Raw genomic sequence first — 15,971 nt, 5'->3', positions numbered from 1 at the left:
AAAAAGAAATGTTTGCACCAAAGCCTAACTGCTAACCAGTAATCAAAGTCAAAAGGAAAACATAAAGATCGGAAGCCAGAAATTCAGGAGAGAAATGCACACTCGGTTTGTTTTTGTTTACATCCAAATCACAGATAATGAACAAACTATCGTGCCAGTAGACTATGCGGCAATGTCCAAAACCTTGTTCCATGGCAACAAGGAGCAACATCCTGGTAACGGGAATCGCAACATGATAGCTCCCATAGTTAAAATAATGCTGTGGTACCACAAAATAAATAATCACTGTGTTCTAAAAATATTATAATGCAAGATAACTACACAGAAATGTTCTAGAGTAATAGAAACCCATATTCCCATGAATACTTTTGATTAGAAACATGCATTTTACTAGGAATGAATTTTTAAAGTGAATAGCTCATTACATGAACCTAATATTGTTATCAGTTCAAAACGCAGTGAGCATCAAAATCTAAACAAAGCCAAAGAAAGTGTACAAAACAAAAACATTGAAAAAATGACCAAAAAACAGCACTGACACTGTAAAGTGGAAAAACACAACGTAGAAGCATCAGATCTCGTATTCATAAATGATAGATGTCTCCCAACAGCAAAAGTAGCCAGTTAACTCATTTTTGGGTTTACTGAAAATGCAGAGATTATGAGATCTCAGATGTGAAGTCCATTTGAGAAGACTGGAAACAGCAAGGATGAAAGTTTTAGAGGTGAGAAATTGATGGGCGTTTAGAATGAATACCTTTCCAGTTTTCTTACCTTTGTTTTCTGAGAAAACATTTAATCAGAACTTTTATGTCAGAGACAAGTTTTAGTGTTTTGTATGAAAATAAACATTTATTGCATAGTAACAGTTTGAGATTCTCCAAGTAATTTCACTGCCTGACAAAACAGTGTGGGTTGTGTCTCAGACAACTGGAAGTTCTTGAGGGGTGTGCCAGTTTTTCAGTTTATACCATTTCCTATGTTTTATCATTTTTTACTTACTAAATAAATTACAACTGTCCAATTCACTGTTAAATGCTTAAATTGTTTCTTTTAACTGTGAAAATAAATTAACCTGAAGAGATGAGACCAAATTACTTTTCATGAAAGTTTGTAATATTCATTTTTATGTTTTTATTGCATTATTATGTGCTTTGATAAAAGAATTAATGATAAATCATTATGAAACTTCAGCAAATTTAAACATGAATAATGTGCAACAGACGTTTGTAGTGGTAATGTGCATATGCTGCAGCTGTTGTACAAACTAGACCATAAAAATCTTGTATGAAGCATTCTTTAAGGATGTCACAGTAACTGTGTCTTAACAGATGTAAATTATATTTTTTACTGGACTCATTTACAATTTATATTGAATGACACTCAAGTACACATTTTGTCATTTTCTGTTTTGTCAAGGAGATAAAAACTGTACTATACAAAAGATGCATATTGTTTATCAGTTAAATGTTAAAAAAGTGTTAAAATGTTTCAGCTTTAAATTAAACACTGCTACCCTGTGCTGTTTTCTTGTGTCCATTGTGCTGAATATTGCAGGAACTTAAACAGTTCAGGTGAAGTACATGATCTGGTTTCTTCTCTGTGGAGGGATTAGTTGACAGTTTTTCCCCCAGACTTTAATGACAGTGATATATGACTTCATTTTCTTCATGGCCACGAAGGGCTTAATGCATTCTTTCATGGAAATTCCTGTTCATCTCAAGTTTCTATATGGGAACTACTTTGTTTTCCTCCCTATTGCCAGTTAGTTTTCATGGATCTCGGTTGTACTGGATGAAAAAAATAATAAAGTAGTAAGGCAATGACAGGGAAGATTGACATCTATCCCTTGAGTATAGGAACTGTAAGTTTGCTGCCAATTTTAAGCTATAAAGTTTTGTTACCATTTAGTATATTCAAATATATATAATCACAAAGGCAGCATTTGATTCACTTTCATAAACAAACTCATTTTAGCTGTTTAAGACTTTAGAGTTAGTCCTGATATTTTATTCAAAATAAAGGGACACTTCTGAGTAATCCCAAAACCCAAAATATTACAATTATTGTATATCCAAAAATATAAAAGCAGAAAAGGTTTTATTAGAAAGAAAGAAAGGTATCACTGGGAGAAAACCAAATTACAAAGGAAACAGGAAAATAACAAAGCCTATTGAACCAATGGATCTGGCTCTACATATGGTGGCCCCTGCGTACTACATGGGGACATGACTCATTCTCTCGCACACATATTAAAAACTCTCTGCATAATGTCCTGTCACTAGCATTCATCCACCCTCTGGTTTCTGAGCCCCTGCCACACATTTCATCTGACAATTCCAAACTGAACTACATTTTGTCCAGAAAAGATCAACTACTTTTCTGTAACCTGGAAATCTAGAAATCACTTCCCAAATGCCACAATGGAGCCATGGACTTATGTACCCGTAGCTTGCCCTGGTGGCCCCAGGCGCTTCATGACTACCATAAACAGAGACAGGTGATCTGCAGAACGGCAAACCTATACACAAAGTAAAGGAGTCCCAAGTCAGAAGACTTCCCACTGCCTTTTTTTCCCAAAATAACTCAAGATCTTGCAAGGCTCTGAGTCTGTTCATGAGCAGATTAGCACAGAGTATCGAGAGCCTCTTAGTGACAAAACTAATTCTTTATTAACATTCTGCATTATGTGAATTAATTATTTTCAAGATTTTTTTACACTAAATAATTTTAGTTCCACATTTATTACAATTAAGTGGAAGATAATTAAACCTGTTAATAATATATCCATCCATCCATCCATTTTCTAACCTGCTGAATCCGAACACAGGGTCACGGGGGTCTGCTGGAGCCAATCCCAGCCAACACAGGGCACAAGGCAGGAACCAATCCCGGGCAGGGTGCCAACCCACCGCAGGACACACACAAACACACCCACACACCAAGCACACACTAGGGCCAATTTAGAATCGCCAATCCACCTAACCTGCATGTCTTTGGATTGTGGGAGGAAACCCACGCAGACACGAGGAGAACATGCAAACATGCGAACCCGGGTCTCCTAACTGTGAGGCAGCAGCGCTACCACTGCGCCACCGTGCCGCCCCGTTAATAATATAAGTACATAAAAATCTGAGGTTGACTTTGTAATAAGTATTTGTGTTAAAAGCAACTCCGAATAACTTCCTAATCCATATGACTTCTTGCTTCATTGGCTGACTGGATACAAACCTGATTGACGCACCAGCAGAGTTAAGCACACAGTGAACTGGCTACTTAACAAAGACGGCTGTTTCATTCCGGTTTTTCGTGACTGATTGTGGCAGGTAGTTTTGTCAGTTGAAAATGTGACATACTGTACATAAAAAAGCTTGGCCGTCCAGTTCACATTTAAAAATGTTTTGGAGTTATTAAAAATAAGTGCAGTAATTGTGAGACTTAACAATGAGAAAGAGCAGCACCATTAATACAGGAAATTCCTATACATATTTTGAGAATTCTCTTAGTTGTCCATAACATTTGAAAAATAACAGTTGACCTAAATTCATTAATCCAACTAATATTTTGCTTTTTGTATGTGTAATTTTGAGGTTATTTATAGATTAGGAGAAATCATAATTTTGAATTGAGTTTATATCAATAGGAGTATGGCAAAACCTAACCCTTTTGGCAAGGTAAGGGTCTCCGTTAGTATGCTTCTATAATGAAAGGCAATATCAAAATAAAGAAAATAGTGGGAGAAATAGAATTATATAACATTCTTAAAATGTAATTTAGATGTTAAATAGCATAAATATTTTCCCTCAGCAAGTGTATAATGCATGTTGCAATAATTAATAATGTGTTGTTACTTCAGTCTGCTGACTAGTCTGTAAATAACCTAACATATTTTAACACTCTCTAAACCCTTTCTGTGTTATGGTGGGCTATAGTCCATCCTGGCACATTCATAGTTAATTGGAAAAGCTAAATTTATGGTGTGAACAGGTGGCAATGTTTACATGAGTGTACCCTTCATTAGACTGGCATCACATCCACAGCTAGTTTCTGTCTTGTGCCTTTATGATGTCAGAGTATCCCCCCGTTCAGAAAATAGATGGGTAGATGAATACATTTTTTGTTTTGCAAACATAAATAATTAAGAGGATGTGAAAACCATTTTAGTAAACAAAATATATTAAAAAAATATTTATTTTCATGAATTACTAATCTGTAGTAGAGAGCATGTGAAACATTTAAGTGCACTTGAAAAGCATGTTATTAATGTGGCTGGCATTGTCTCAGACAGTGTGAGCTACTATCTGTGCTGGCGCAACCCATACATGGACCCGGGTGCAAGTAAACACAAAAGTCCTCAACTAACTAACAAATTTATATTTCAGTACTGACATAGTGACAATATTTATATATAATAAATATATATTATTTAGAAATTAAAGTGTAATTTTAATGTCATCTCAATGCTCACTTCGAAACAATTTGTTACACAAACATTTTGATATTATTGTTGCTGATAATGGGCAGTGGCCACAGAATGGATTTTAGAGAAGTGTGCAGTCATTGAATGTTTACTACCTGTATGAATGCTTGAATACAATTCCAACAGAACTTTAAGTCTACTTCCTTAGTAATAACACTCTAAATTTGGTAAAACCTTCATCTACTTCTTTATGCTTCATCCAATAATGAAATAAATGAATACAGTCCAAAAATATTTACTAAAATAGTGCAAGTAGACATTATGTGATCACCATTGCATAAGACTAAAAATATCAGTGTAATTGTAACTTACAACATAAGCTATTTTACTAGCCTAAGTGGTCCTGAAAAATAAGATTAGCTCACTGACCATTAGAATTTTAGATTTATACATATTTTAAACAGATTACTGCACATTGTTCTTATTTTTTGGGATTCTTTAAATATCCTACCATCAAAAGCTTCATTTCCCTGATAATAAAGTTTTGATATGGATGGTGTGGTGTTATTAACAGCAGTAACAGTAGTTTGACTAAAACACTATGCGGTCTGAACTCAAACATTTTCTTTGATGCATTTTTCCTTCATATGTGGCTTTACATAGATGTGCATAGTCAGTGGGCAAAATATATATATATATTGATAATAGTATATTTAGTGTGTATAAAGTATATAGGAAAAAAATGTTATCAGTTACTCCTATGCTGAAATAAAAGAGAAAAGATGTTAGAGACACAACTTTCTGCTGCGAAGTATTCATCATTCACTAACTCCACTATGTGCACTGTGCGCCTGTACGCAGGTTCAGGAGTCCTTTGTATTACAAATTGAAAAACACGTCACCAATGTAAACAAGACAGAAGAATATGAGCATACTGAAATGATTTGATTACATGATATGCAAGTATTAATTACATTTAAAATATTAATATCCTTTTTGAAGGTAGGGCAAAATACGGTGTTAAAATGACACACGGATCCTGTGTGTTATGGTGATTTTTCACATAAGTTAATATTTTCATAATGGCTTACTTCAATTGAGGGTTGCAAGGGACCAGAGATTATTCTGGCAGCACTTTTGAGCACAAGAAATGAACCGGCCATGGACTAGACACCAGTCTATCGCAGGGTTTACCAGTATACTCACACGGAGACCAATCTGAAATGGCCGATTAATCTAACACCTTTATGCTTACTAAATAATGTTTTGGGTCATGGATTATAGTCTGTTTACTTTAGCCCGAGTTAATTCATACCACTAAATACGTTTGCAATTTATTTTTCATTTAATGACAAGCTTTTTCAACTCAGGAGAATAAAGAGAAATTTAATGTATTAAAAATACCTTAGACAGTGTCAGACATTTTCAGACTTTCTTGTTACTCTGTCATGACTTGTTTTCCTAAAACAGAGTACAGAGTTTAGAGTTGCTCCCAAATGTTAGCAACACATACTCCTGCCTTTGGTCCCTGCACAGTAGACTCCATGTGAGCTAAATGTAGAATTCAGCTGCCTTGTGTATGTGAGGTATGTCAGCAAGTATGTTATCTCTTCCATTTGCAGGGTGTCACCTCTGCAGAAGTCTGAGATTGTGGAAATGGTGAAGAAGCATGTTAATGCCATCACACTGGCAATTGGAGATGGTGCCAATGATGTGGGCATGATCCAGACTGCTCATGTGGGTGTGGGAATCAGTGGAAATGAAGGCATGCAGGCAACAAATTCCTCAGACTACTCCATAGCACAGGTTAGAAACCTACAGATGTCTGCAATATGTACAGTACTTTCAGTGAAAAATCATAAAGTGTGTCTATGTCCGTAATACTGTTTAAAACATGTTTGCTTGCTTTGCTATAATTACTGTATTATGAAATGCTTACATTCATAAAATTATTTTGACAATCTACAAACAAATCACACTTGCATACAGTATGTTTAAGAGTTTTGCCATATTTTGGTGAGGTTTTAATATTATAAGAATTCTCTTTTTAACAAATTGTATGACCCAACCCAAAGTGGCACATGAAACCTCTATGCCCTCAAAGTTAGTTAATAGAACCAAAAACATATACTTAATAAAACAGCTCGAAAATGAGTATGAATGCCAATGTACCTAGGACAAATAATTAATTCTATTTGAACATAGATATGGATGTTATGGTAGGCATAAAAATAAACTTTAAAAGTTTAAAATTCTAGTATAATGAAGTGAAACAATGCAATTGTTATAATGGGTATAATTAAAATGTTTGCATATTATTTACTTAAAGCAATCCATGTTTTCAGCATAGAGAACTTCTCATTTTAACTGAATATTAAGAAATGTGCTTGTGCTGTGATCCAGTGATATGTTTTTCCTATATAATCACACAAAAAATGAATTAAATGAAGAACACAAATTATGATAAATGCTGTTATAAAGGTCGGGCTGGTGTCTTGTCCAAGTGTTGTTCCAGCCTTGTGGCCAGTGCTTACTGGGACAGGCTCCAGTTTCCTCACAACCCTGATCTGGATAAGCAGGTTTAGATAATGGATAGGTGGATGAATGGCTCTTCGTGAAGCAGCTTTAGAAAGAGACTAGTTTACTTCCTCCATGTATGAAGGTGAACGCTGTCACATACTAAAACTCACACGGTACCTCTGAATGAACTAATTACATGAAGAATGCCATCACAACAAAACTGTACTGACAACAGGACGAGATACCACTTTAATATTATAAGGCTAAGGCAGCTCTTTTCCTTTCAAAAAAATTAACTGACAAAATCCTATGCAGACTTAAGCCGAAAAAGTTTCATAGTGTTTCATACGTTTGTGTTCCTATTGCTTAGTAGCTGTGAGTGAATAACTGGGATAATTAGACCAAAACATTAAATATTCAATTAGCATTCATTGCTTTACATTTTACCAGTTGAGTATGATATGTAAAAGGTATCTATAGCATATGAGCCTTTATTTTCATGTCTCTATTGTTATTTTCCATTCAGTGCTGTTTCATTCTGAAGGCAACAACCACAATGCTGTTTGTAATAACTGTGTGCCAAGCCTATGTGTACATCTAAAGGATTTTTCTTTTAGTTTTCCTATCTAGAAAAACTATTATTAGTTCATGGGGCGTGGAGCTACAACCGTGTCACCAAGTGCATTCTATACTGTTTCTACAAAAATGTGGTTCTCTACATTATTGAGGTAAGAATTATATGTATTTTTGCAGATTTCTTCACTGTCTTTAACGCAGTTTTTAGTTGTTTTTTTTTTCAGAATCATTATACAGGGTAAAAGACGATTCAGAAACCATAAACAACTGAAACATAGGACATGTTTTGAGGCATTATGATTATAGTTATTCAGTTATTTAGAATAAGATAATATCAGACTTTAACTCTCTATTCTGATACAGTGTCGTGATTATATTGGTATTAGCATGATGGGGCTGAGCATACTGAGCACTATCAAAAAGTGATTGGATTTCACTCAAAGCTGAAAGTAATCAAAAATTAACTGATCCTTCATATGTTTATCGCATATCAAAAACTGTTAGCTCCTACAGCACTGTAAAGCAAGCAGAACACTGCTATATGCTATGTACTTAAGAAGACGTCAACAGCGAAACCACTAGCTAGAGACTAAGGGACATAAGTTATAGTTAAAATGTTAGCTTCAGAGCTTTCTGTCTAAGCGGTTCAGTCTTTAAAAGATTCTAGAGCAGGGAATTCCACAAAGATGTAATGTCGACTAAACAATTGTTTGGTTGTGTTTGCTATTTCTGTGGTCTTTACAGCATTATTTTAAAAACTAAATTGTTTTCTGGAATTGTTATGGTGGTGCATTGGGTACTGCTTCCAAGTCACAGATCCTGTGTGTTGGGTTCAAATCCCTCAGCTGGCTGTTGTTTATGTGGAATTTGCACATTTTCTCCATTTCTATGTGAGCTTTACTCTGAGTATTATGGTTTTCCTCCCACATCCTTAATGGCTTGCACCTTAGATGAACTAACCATTCTAAATTGGCCCTATTACAAACTTTAACAAAGCATAACATGAAAAAATGTGGAGTCCATCTTGGTTCAGTCAAACCATGACATCAGCAATATCAGTATTGTAACCAAATCCAAGTCTTCCCACCATTAAAAACAGTCTCCAAAAGAAGTACGACTCCACAACCTACCAGCAACTTTAGATTGCTCTGCACACCTAGAAACCAAGCTAAATTCCTTAGGTACTAAAACTAGCAGCAACAATAAAATTGAAGCATCAACTCGAAAATACTCCCAGGAATTTCCCTTGAGCATGCAACTCAGGAACATTCCCTAGAACTTTCATTTCTAGATCATGCCTTGAGGAAAAAACTCTGAACTATACCTAAGAATCCCTAGTAAATATTTTCCTTTGTCACAGAATACTTTGATGTGACAAATTAAATGGAATATTCCAGGAAGATGACCTCCAGTTTGCATATCACCAAAGTCAGTCCACAGAGAATGCCATATCCTTTCCATGACATTCTGACTGACAGCTAAATAATAAAATCTGCTGTGCCAGAGTACAATTTCTAGACTAGCATATAATACTGATATTGTATCATCAAACTGATTACCAAACTCATAGACTTGGGACTTCATGCCACATTGTGCAGTTACATTTTGGACTTCCAAACGGACAGTGTCCAGCATGTGTGGACAGGCAGAATAACATCCTCTACACTGACCTTCAACTCAGACACCCCACAGGGTAGCATGCTTAACCTTCTGCTGTACTCCTTTTATAAGCGGTACTCCCTTTTTACTCCCTTCCTGCTCTATCACATAAGTGGCTGTGGTAAGTGTTGCTTAGGAATGCAACAAAGTTGTCATGGTCAGAGACACACCTTGTTTGGAGGGAAGGCCAGTGAGCATATCCTAAACAATATCTGATAGGAGTTAATGCTTTCTGAGTTACGTTTGGATTTTTGTCATATACAATACAGCAGATGATAAAATAAGTTACTTATGAGCTCATGCAGAAAATGATTACCTCAAGTATTACTGTTAAAGTTGGTTCTGCTAGCTGAATAATGGGATGCGGATCTTTTTTGACATGTAGTTTCTCCATATTGGTTTATTTTGGTTAGGCAACTTACATTCTCAAATTCATCTTTTCTAATTCACAGTTATATGGGGCAGGATCCCACTTTGGCAGCCTCGAGCACCAAGCAGAAATCAAATCTGGGCAGACTGTGTGTCAATACAGTTACCCACTCACACTCAGATGGGCTGAGTTAGAAGTAAAACTGTTGTCTACTGTTTGTCAGCCTGTCAGATCTTAGGACTCATTATGGAATAGATGATTGTTAGTTATATTCTGAAAGGCAAAACTACAGGATTAAAAAAAATGTAAGAATGTCACAAAAGAGAATTTATGTAAGATCACTCCAAAGTGGACCCTGCAGATTTCTTTTGAATCAAAAGTCAAACTTTTAATAATAATAATAATAACAATAATTCTAATACATTTTATTTTAAAGTGCCTTTCAAAAAAGACAGCAAAGAATAAAACAGAACTTTGTTAGCAGAAGCTAACAAAGTGCTACATTAAGAAAATGGGCTTTAAGTTACAATTTACAAACAGAGTGTTGTGCACACATCGAGCAGCTGAGGCACGGCATTTCATAAAAGTAGGCCTTCGCTACACTAAGGCTCTGTCGCACATGGTGTGAAGCCTGTACATTGGGACATTTAACAATATGGTGTCAGAGGAGTGAAGTGAATGGGGTGTATAATTTTACTACGGAAAACAGAAAAAGATGGGTGCAGACCATGAAGGGCCTTATAAACTAAAAGGAGGGGTTCATAGTGTATGTAAAAATGGGCCAGTGTAATTGTTGCAGGGTTGCACTAAAATGTTCCCAGGATTTTTAAAGTTTAAGGACCTTTGCTGCTGAATTTTGCACATATTATAATCTGTTTAAGCTCTGAGCAGAAATGCCAAATAAGACCACATTGCAGTAATCAAGTCACAAGGTGACAAAAGCATGAATAAGGGTCTTGGTTGTGATATTGGCGAGAGGGAAGCGTGCAACCTTGCAATTTGCTTAAGATGGAAAAAAGGTACATTAGTGATGTTATTGATATGTGGTTCAAAAGAGAATGCAAGGTCAAGAATGACACCAAGATTTTTGACTTGTGTAGACAAAGATGTAATAAAACCTGAGACTGTCAAAGAAAGATTGCCCATTTTTCCTTAAAACACATTGGCTTCTGGTTTTTTAGTATTGAATCTAAGAAAATTGTCAGTCAACCATTATTTTACATCAGCCAGACAGGTAACCAGTGCAGAGTTTGGTAAGGTTTGCATGCATCCAGTATGTTGACAGACCTGAATATCATCAGCACAGCAATGAAACTGCGAACTGTACCATCTGATGATGGCACCATGTAGAAGCATATAAATAACAAGGAGTAAAGTGTCAAGAACTGATCCCTGAGGAGTACCATGAGACAAATAGGACGGCTCAGGCCTAAACATACTGACAGTAACAAATTGCTCTCTGTCTGTAAGTAAGATTTAAACCATGCAAGAGCACTACCAGTGATGTTTAATTCATGCTCAAGTCTAGGCAGAAGAATATCATGATGCACAGTATCAAAGGCAGCACTAATGTCTAGAAAGATCATAAGTATTAACAGACTATGATCGGCTGCCATCAGATCATTAATCACCCTGACAAGTGCAGTCTCTGTACTGTGATTGGCCTTGAACCCAAATGTGATTTTCTCCAACAGATCATTAGAAGCAAGATGGTCTTTCAAATGACCAGCAACAGCATGTTCCGAGATTTTGTTGAAAAACAGGAGGTTAGAAATAGGATGATAGGTTTTGAAGTCCTCTGGGTTAAGGCCTGTATTTTTGAGGATGGTTGTAATAGTAGCCATCTTAAAGCTGAACTAATCCAGTATGAAGGGATGTGTTAATGATAACAGAGTAGCTTCAACCAGAAAGGAGGGCATGAGGTCCAGTGGTCATGTTAAGTTTATTGACTATGGGATTATCCAAAAATGTACAACTAGATAAGCAACTAGCAGTTAAGGTAAGGGAGGAAATGGGTTCTAACTGAACAGCTGGACGAACTTCTGAATAGATCAAATGTATCTTGTTGTTGAAAAAGGACAGGAATTCTTGACAGAGCTCAGAAGAGGCAGTCAGAGAAAAAATATTAGCAGGTTTAAGAACCTTACTTATGGCAGAGAAAAGTGACTGAATGACACCTGTATAGGGGAAGGGCTTTTAAGAAGAAGAAATACTAAAAGCACAGTGGGTGGTAAGAGCTTGGAAGGAAATACCTAGTCATATTAAAGCTGTTCTGCTGCTGTCGTCTGACAAAAGACTAAATTAAATAATTAGATCAATTACATGCTAGCAACTAAGCAGACTAAATGGCTTTCTCTCATTTGTAAACATTATTATTTTCTTATGTTATACTCAGTGCTTTGAAAAAAGCTGGCAGATTGAGAAATACAAGCACAGTCATGTGCTTTCTCATATTTCACGAGGGAGCTCCTTCAGCACTATAGTGGAGTCAGAATGTGAACTAGAAATCTCAGACATATAATTATTATTTACTTGCATGATTAGCTAAATTGGCACATTCCACTTAAAAGCACACTGGAAAATTGGTTACATGCAAAAAAAAAAAGCTTAGCAGTGGCAACTTTACCTAATCAAGAAGGAAAGGAAAACCAGGGATAGTATGATGTGTTCTGAAGGAGTGTTGTTTGTTACAAACTTGCCTTATGTAGTATTGTAGACTATAAAGAAAGCAGCTGCTATTTTTGCATTTACTGCTTTTTGGAGTGCTTCATGGTACAGAGTAAATGTACAGCCATGGCAAAAAGTTTTGAGAATGATACAAATATTAATTTTCACAAAGTTTGCTGCTTCAGTGTTTTTAGATCTTTTTGTCAGATGTTTCTATGGTATACTGACGTATAATTACAAGTATTTCATAAGTTTCAAAGGCTTTTATTGACAATTACATTAAGTTTAAGCAAAGAGTCAATATTTGCAGTGTTGGCCCTTCTTTTTCAAGACCTCTGCAATTCGCCCTGGCATGCTGTCAGTCAACTTCTGGGCCAAATCCTGACTCATGGCAGTCCATTCTCGCATAATCAGTTTGTAAGAATTTGTGGGTTTTTTGTTTGTCCACCCACCTCTTGAGGACTGACCACAAGTTCTCAATGGGATTAAGGTCTGGGGAGTTTTCTGGCCATGTATCCAAAATTTAGATGTTTTGTTCACCGAGCCACTTAATTATCACTTTTGCCTTATAGCACGGTGCTTCATCATGCTGGAAAAGGCATTGCTGGTCACCAAACTGTTCTTGAATGGCTGGGAGAACTTGCTCTCAGAGGATGTTTTGGTACCATTCTTTATTCATGGCTGTGTTCTTAGGCACCACCAGTGCAGAGCTTCCTCGGAAATGGCAGCAGGCAAGTGTGAGTGCATCGGCGCGCACAGTGAAGTGAAGTTTGGAGGATAGCCTGGTGTCAAGAAGGGCAGCAAAGAAGCCATTTCTCTCCAAGAAAAACATCAGGGACAGACTGATATTCTGCAAAAGGTACAGGGATTGGACTGCTGGGGGCTTAGGTTAAATAATTTTCTCTGATGAATCCCCTTTCCAATTGTTTGGGGCATCCAGAAAAAAGATTGTCCAGAGAAGAAAAGCTGAGCGCTACCATCAGTCCTGCGTCATGCCAACAGTAAAGTATCCTGAAACCATTCATGTGTGGGGTTGCTTCTCAGCCAAGGGAGTGGGCTCACTCACAATTTTGCCTAAGAACACAGCCATGAATAAAGAATGGTACCAAAACTTCTCCCAACCATCCAAGAACACTTTGGTGACCAGCAATACCTTTTCCAGCATCATGGAGCACCGTGCCATAAGGCAAAACTGATAACTAATTGGCTTGGGGAACAAATCATTGAAGTTTTGGGTCCATTGCCAGGAAACTCCCCAGACCTTAATTCCACTGAGAACTTGTGGTCAATCCTCAAGAGGTGAGTGGACAAACAAAACTCCACAAATTCTGACAAACTCCAAGCATTGATTATGCGAGAAAGGGGCTCCCATCAGTTAGGATTTGGCCCAAAGGTTGACTGATAGCATGCCCAGGGGAAATTGCAGAGGTCTTGAAAATGATGGGCCAACACTGCAAATATTGACTCTTTGCATAAACTTAATGTAATTGTCAATAAAAGCCTTTGAAACTTATGAAATACTTGTAATTATACGTCAGTATACCATAAAAATGTCTGACAAAAAGATCTAAAAACACTGAAGCAGCAGTCTTTGTGAAAATCAACATTTGTGTCATTCTAAAAACTTTTGGCCACGGCTGTAGGAAGTTCCAACCTCAATATTAACAAAAGAAATGAAGTTGATCAGACAAAACATGAAATATCTTGGGCTCATACTGTCTGCAATGAGATAAAATCCAAAAATTAAATGTCGAGATTTTGCCGAATCTCTGTGTTTTAGATCACAAATACCATTTTTGGAATTATGTCTGTGTGTGTGTGTGTGTATAAACACAATAACTTGAATACACTTTCACTTCAGTCAACCAATTTTTGCATATAAGTATTAGGTAAAAAATATTGATTTCCATCAACTTTTGGGCTATTTCCGCTAACCGGAAGTGGTACTTTACCTGAACACATACTTGATTTTTTTTTTTATTCATGCAGCTGCAGAGTCCAATTTATTCAACTTTACTTTTATAATAATTGTTCAATATATTATTACATTTGAATTGATTTGTTGTTGATGGTTCTTTAAAGTACATAATATAAAAATATAATCACTGTCTTGCGATTTACTCCTCAGATATCCATCCCCATATCTGAATACACGAGAAAGTCTAGGGACACCTATTCCAGTTTTTTTTTTATTTGCATTTTCCATACTATCCCAACTTCTTCTGATATGGGATTGTTAGTTAATTGACCATAAACAGCCAGGTAACTACCAATGGGATGGCGAACTCAGCATACAGCATGCACTTCTAACCCCAGTGATATTTTGGCTGCTTCCTGAGATGCTAGAATTCTCCTTTTGTTCGAAGTTCTGTGATATAATATTCTTTTAGGTAGGCCATGTGCTATTCTCCTCTGAAAGATTTGCATCCAAGATTTATCCAGAGTTTGTTCTGCTTAATGGAGTTCCCTTCATGTTGACCAACTCTCTATTTTCAACAAATACTTGATAATTATTTTTTTTATCAAGATATGATATACTATCCACTCCTTGATGGCAGGGCCCCGGGGGTGGATGAGATACGCCTGGAGTTCCTCAAGGCTCTGGATATTGAAGGACTGTCTTGGTTGACACGTCTCTGCAACATCGCATGGACATCGGGGACAGTGCCTCTGGATTGGCAGACCAGGGTGGTGGTCCCCCTCTTTAAAAAGGGGGACCGGAGGGTGTGTTCCAACTACAGAGGGATCACACTCCTCAACCTCCCTGGAAAAGTCTATTCGGGGGTTCTGGAGAGGAGGGTCCGTCGGATAGTCGAACCTCGGATTCAGTAGGAACAGTGTGGTTTTCGTCCTGGTCGCGGAATAGTGGACCAGCTCTACACCCTTAGCAGAATCCTGGAGGGTGCATGGGAGATTGCCCAACCAGTCTACATGTGTTTTGTGGACTTGGAAAAGGCGTTCGACCATGTCCCTCTGGGAATCCTGTGAGGGGTGCTCCAGGAGTATGGGGTACCGGACCCCCTGATAAGAGCTGTTCGGTCCCTGTACAACCGGCGTCAGAGCTTGGTCCGCATTGCCGGCAGTAAGTCGAGCCCGTTTCCAGTAAGAGTTGGACTCCGCCAGGGCTGCCCTTTGTCACCAATTCTGTTCATAACTTTTATGGACAGAATTTCTAGGAGCAGCCAGGGTGTTGAAGGGGTCCGGTTTGGTGGACTCAGGATTGGGTCACTGCTTTTTGCAGATGATGTTGTTTTGTTTGCTTCATCAGGCTGTAATCTTCAGCTCTATCTGGAACAGTTCGCATCTGAGTGTGAAGCGGCTGGGATGAGAATCAGCACCTCCAAATCCGAGACCATGGTCCTCAGCCGGAAAAGGGTGGAGTGCCCTCTCAGGTTTGGGAGAGAGATCCTGCCCCAAGTGGAGGAGTTCAAGTATCTCGGGGTCTTGTTCACGAGTGAGGGAAGAATGGAGCGTGAGATCGACAAGCGGATCGGTGCGACATCCGCAGTGATGTGGGCTCTGCATCGGTCTGTCATGGTGGAAAAAGAGCTGAGCTGTAAGGCAAACCTCAATACCCTCACCTATGGTAATGAGCTATGGGTAGTGACCGAAAGAACGAGATCGCGAATACAAGCGGCTGAAATGAGTTTCCTCCGCAGGGTGTCTGGGCTTTCCCTTAAAGATAGGTTGAGAAGCTCAGTCATCCGGGAGGGGCTCAGAGTAGAGCCGCTACTCCTCCGCATCGAGAGGAGTCAAATG

At 37.7% G+C, this 15,971-nt stretch overlaps 1 protein-coding gene across 4 annotated transcripts in view; it reads left to right on the top strand.

Annotated features, from left to right (window-relative positions):
* atp8a2 (ATPase phospholipid transporting 8A2) overlaps nucleotides 1-15,971 on the top strand; it is a 439,065-nt gene that overhangs the window by 325,561 nt on the left and 97,533 nt on the right. For all 4 annotated transcript variants that reach the window (XM_039745478.1, XM_039745476.1, XM_039745479.1 and 1 more), the window contains 2 exons: nucleotides 6,043-6,226; nucleotides 7,558-7,668. In XM_039745478.1, coding sequence (XP_039601412.1) covers nucleotides 6,043-6,226; nucleotides 7,558-7,668 — 295 coding nt within the window. The remainder of the gene's footprint in view (nucleotides 1-6,042; nucleotides 6,227-7,557; nucleotides 7,669-15,971) is intronic.

The sequence above is a fragment of the Polypterus senegalus genome, chromosome 2 (assembly GCF_016835505.1).
Source record: "Polypterus senegalus isolate Bchr_013 chromosome 2, ASM1683550v1, whole genome shotgun sequence".
NCBI classification, from domain to species: domain Eukaryota; kingdom Metazoa; phylum Chordata; class Cladistia; order Polypteriformes; family Polypteridae; genus Polypterus; species Polypterus senegalus.
Note: the sequence above shows the minus strand (reverse complement) of the source record. Positions and strands in the feature narration are given on the sequence as shown.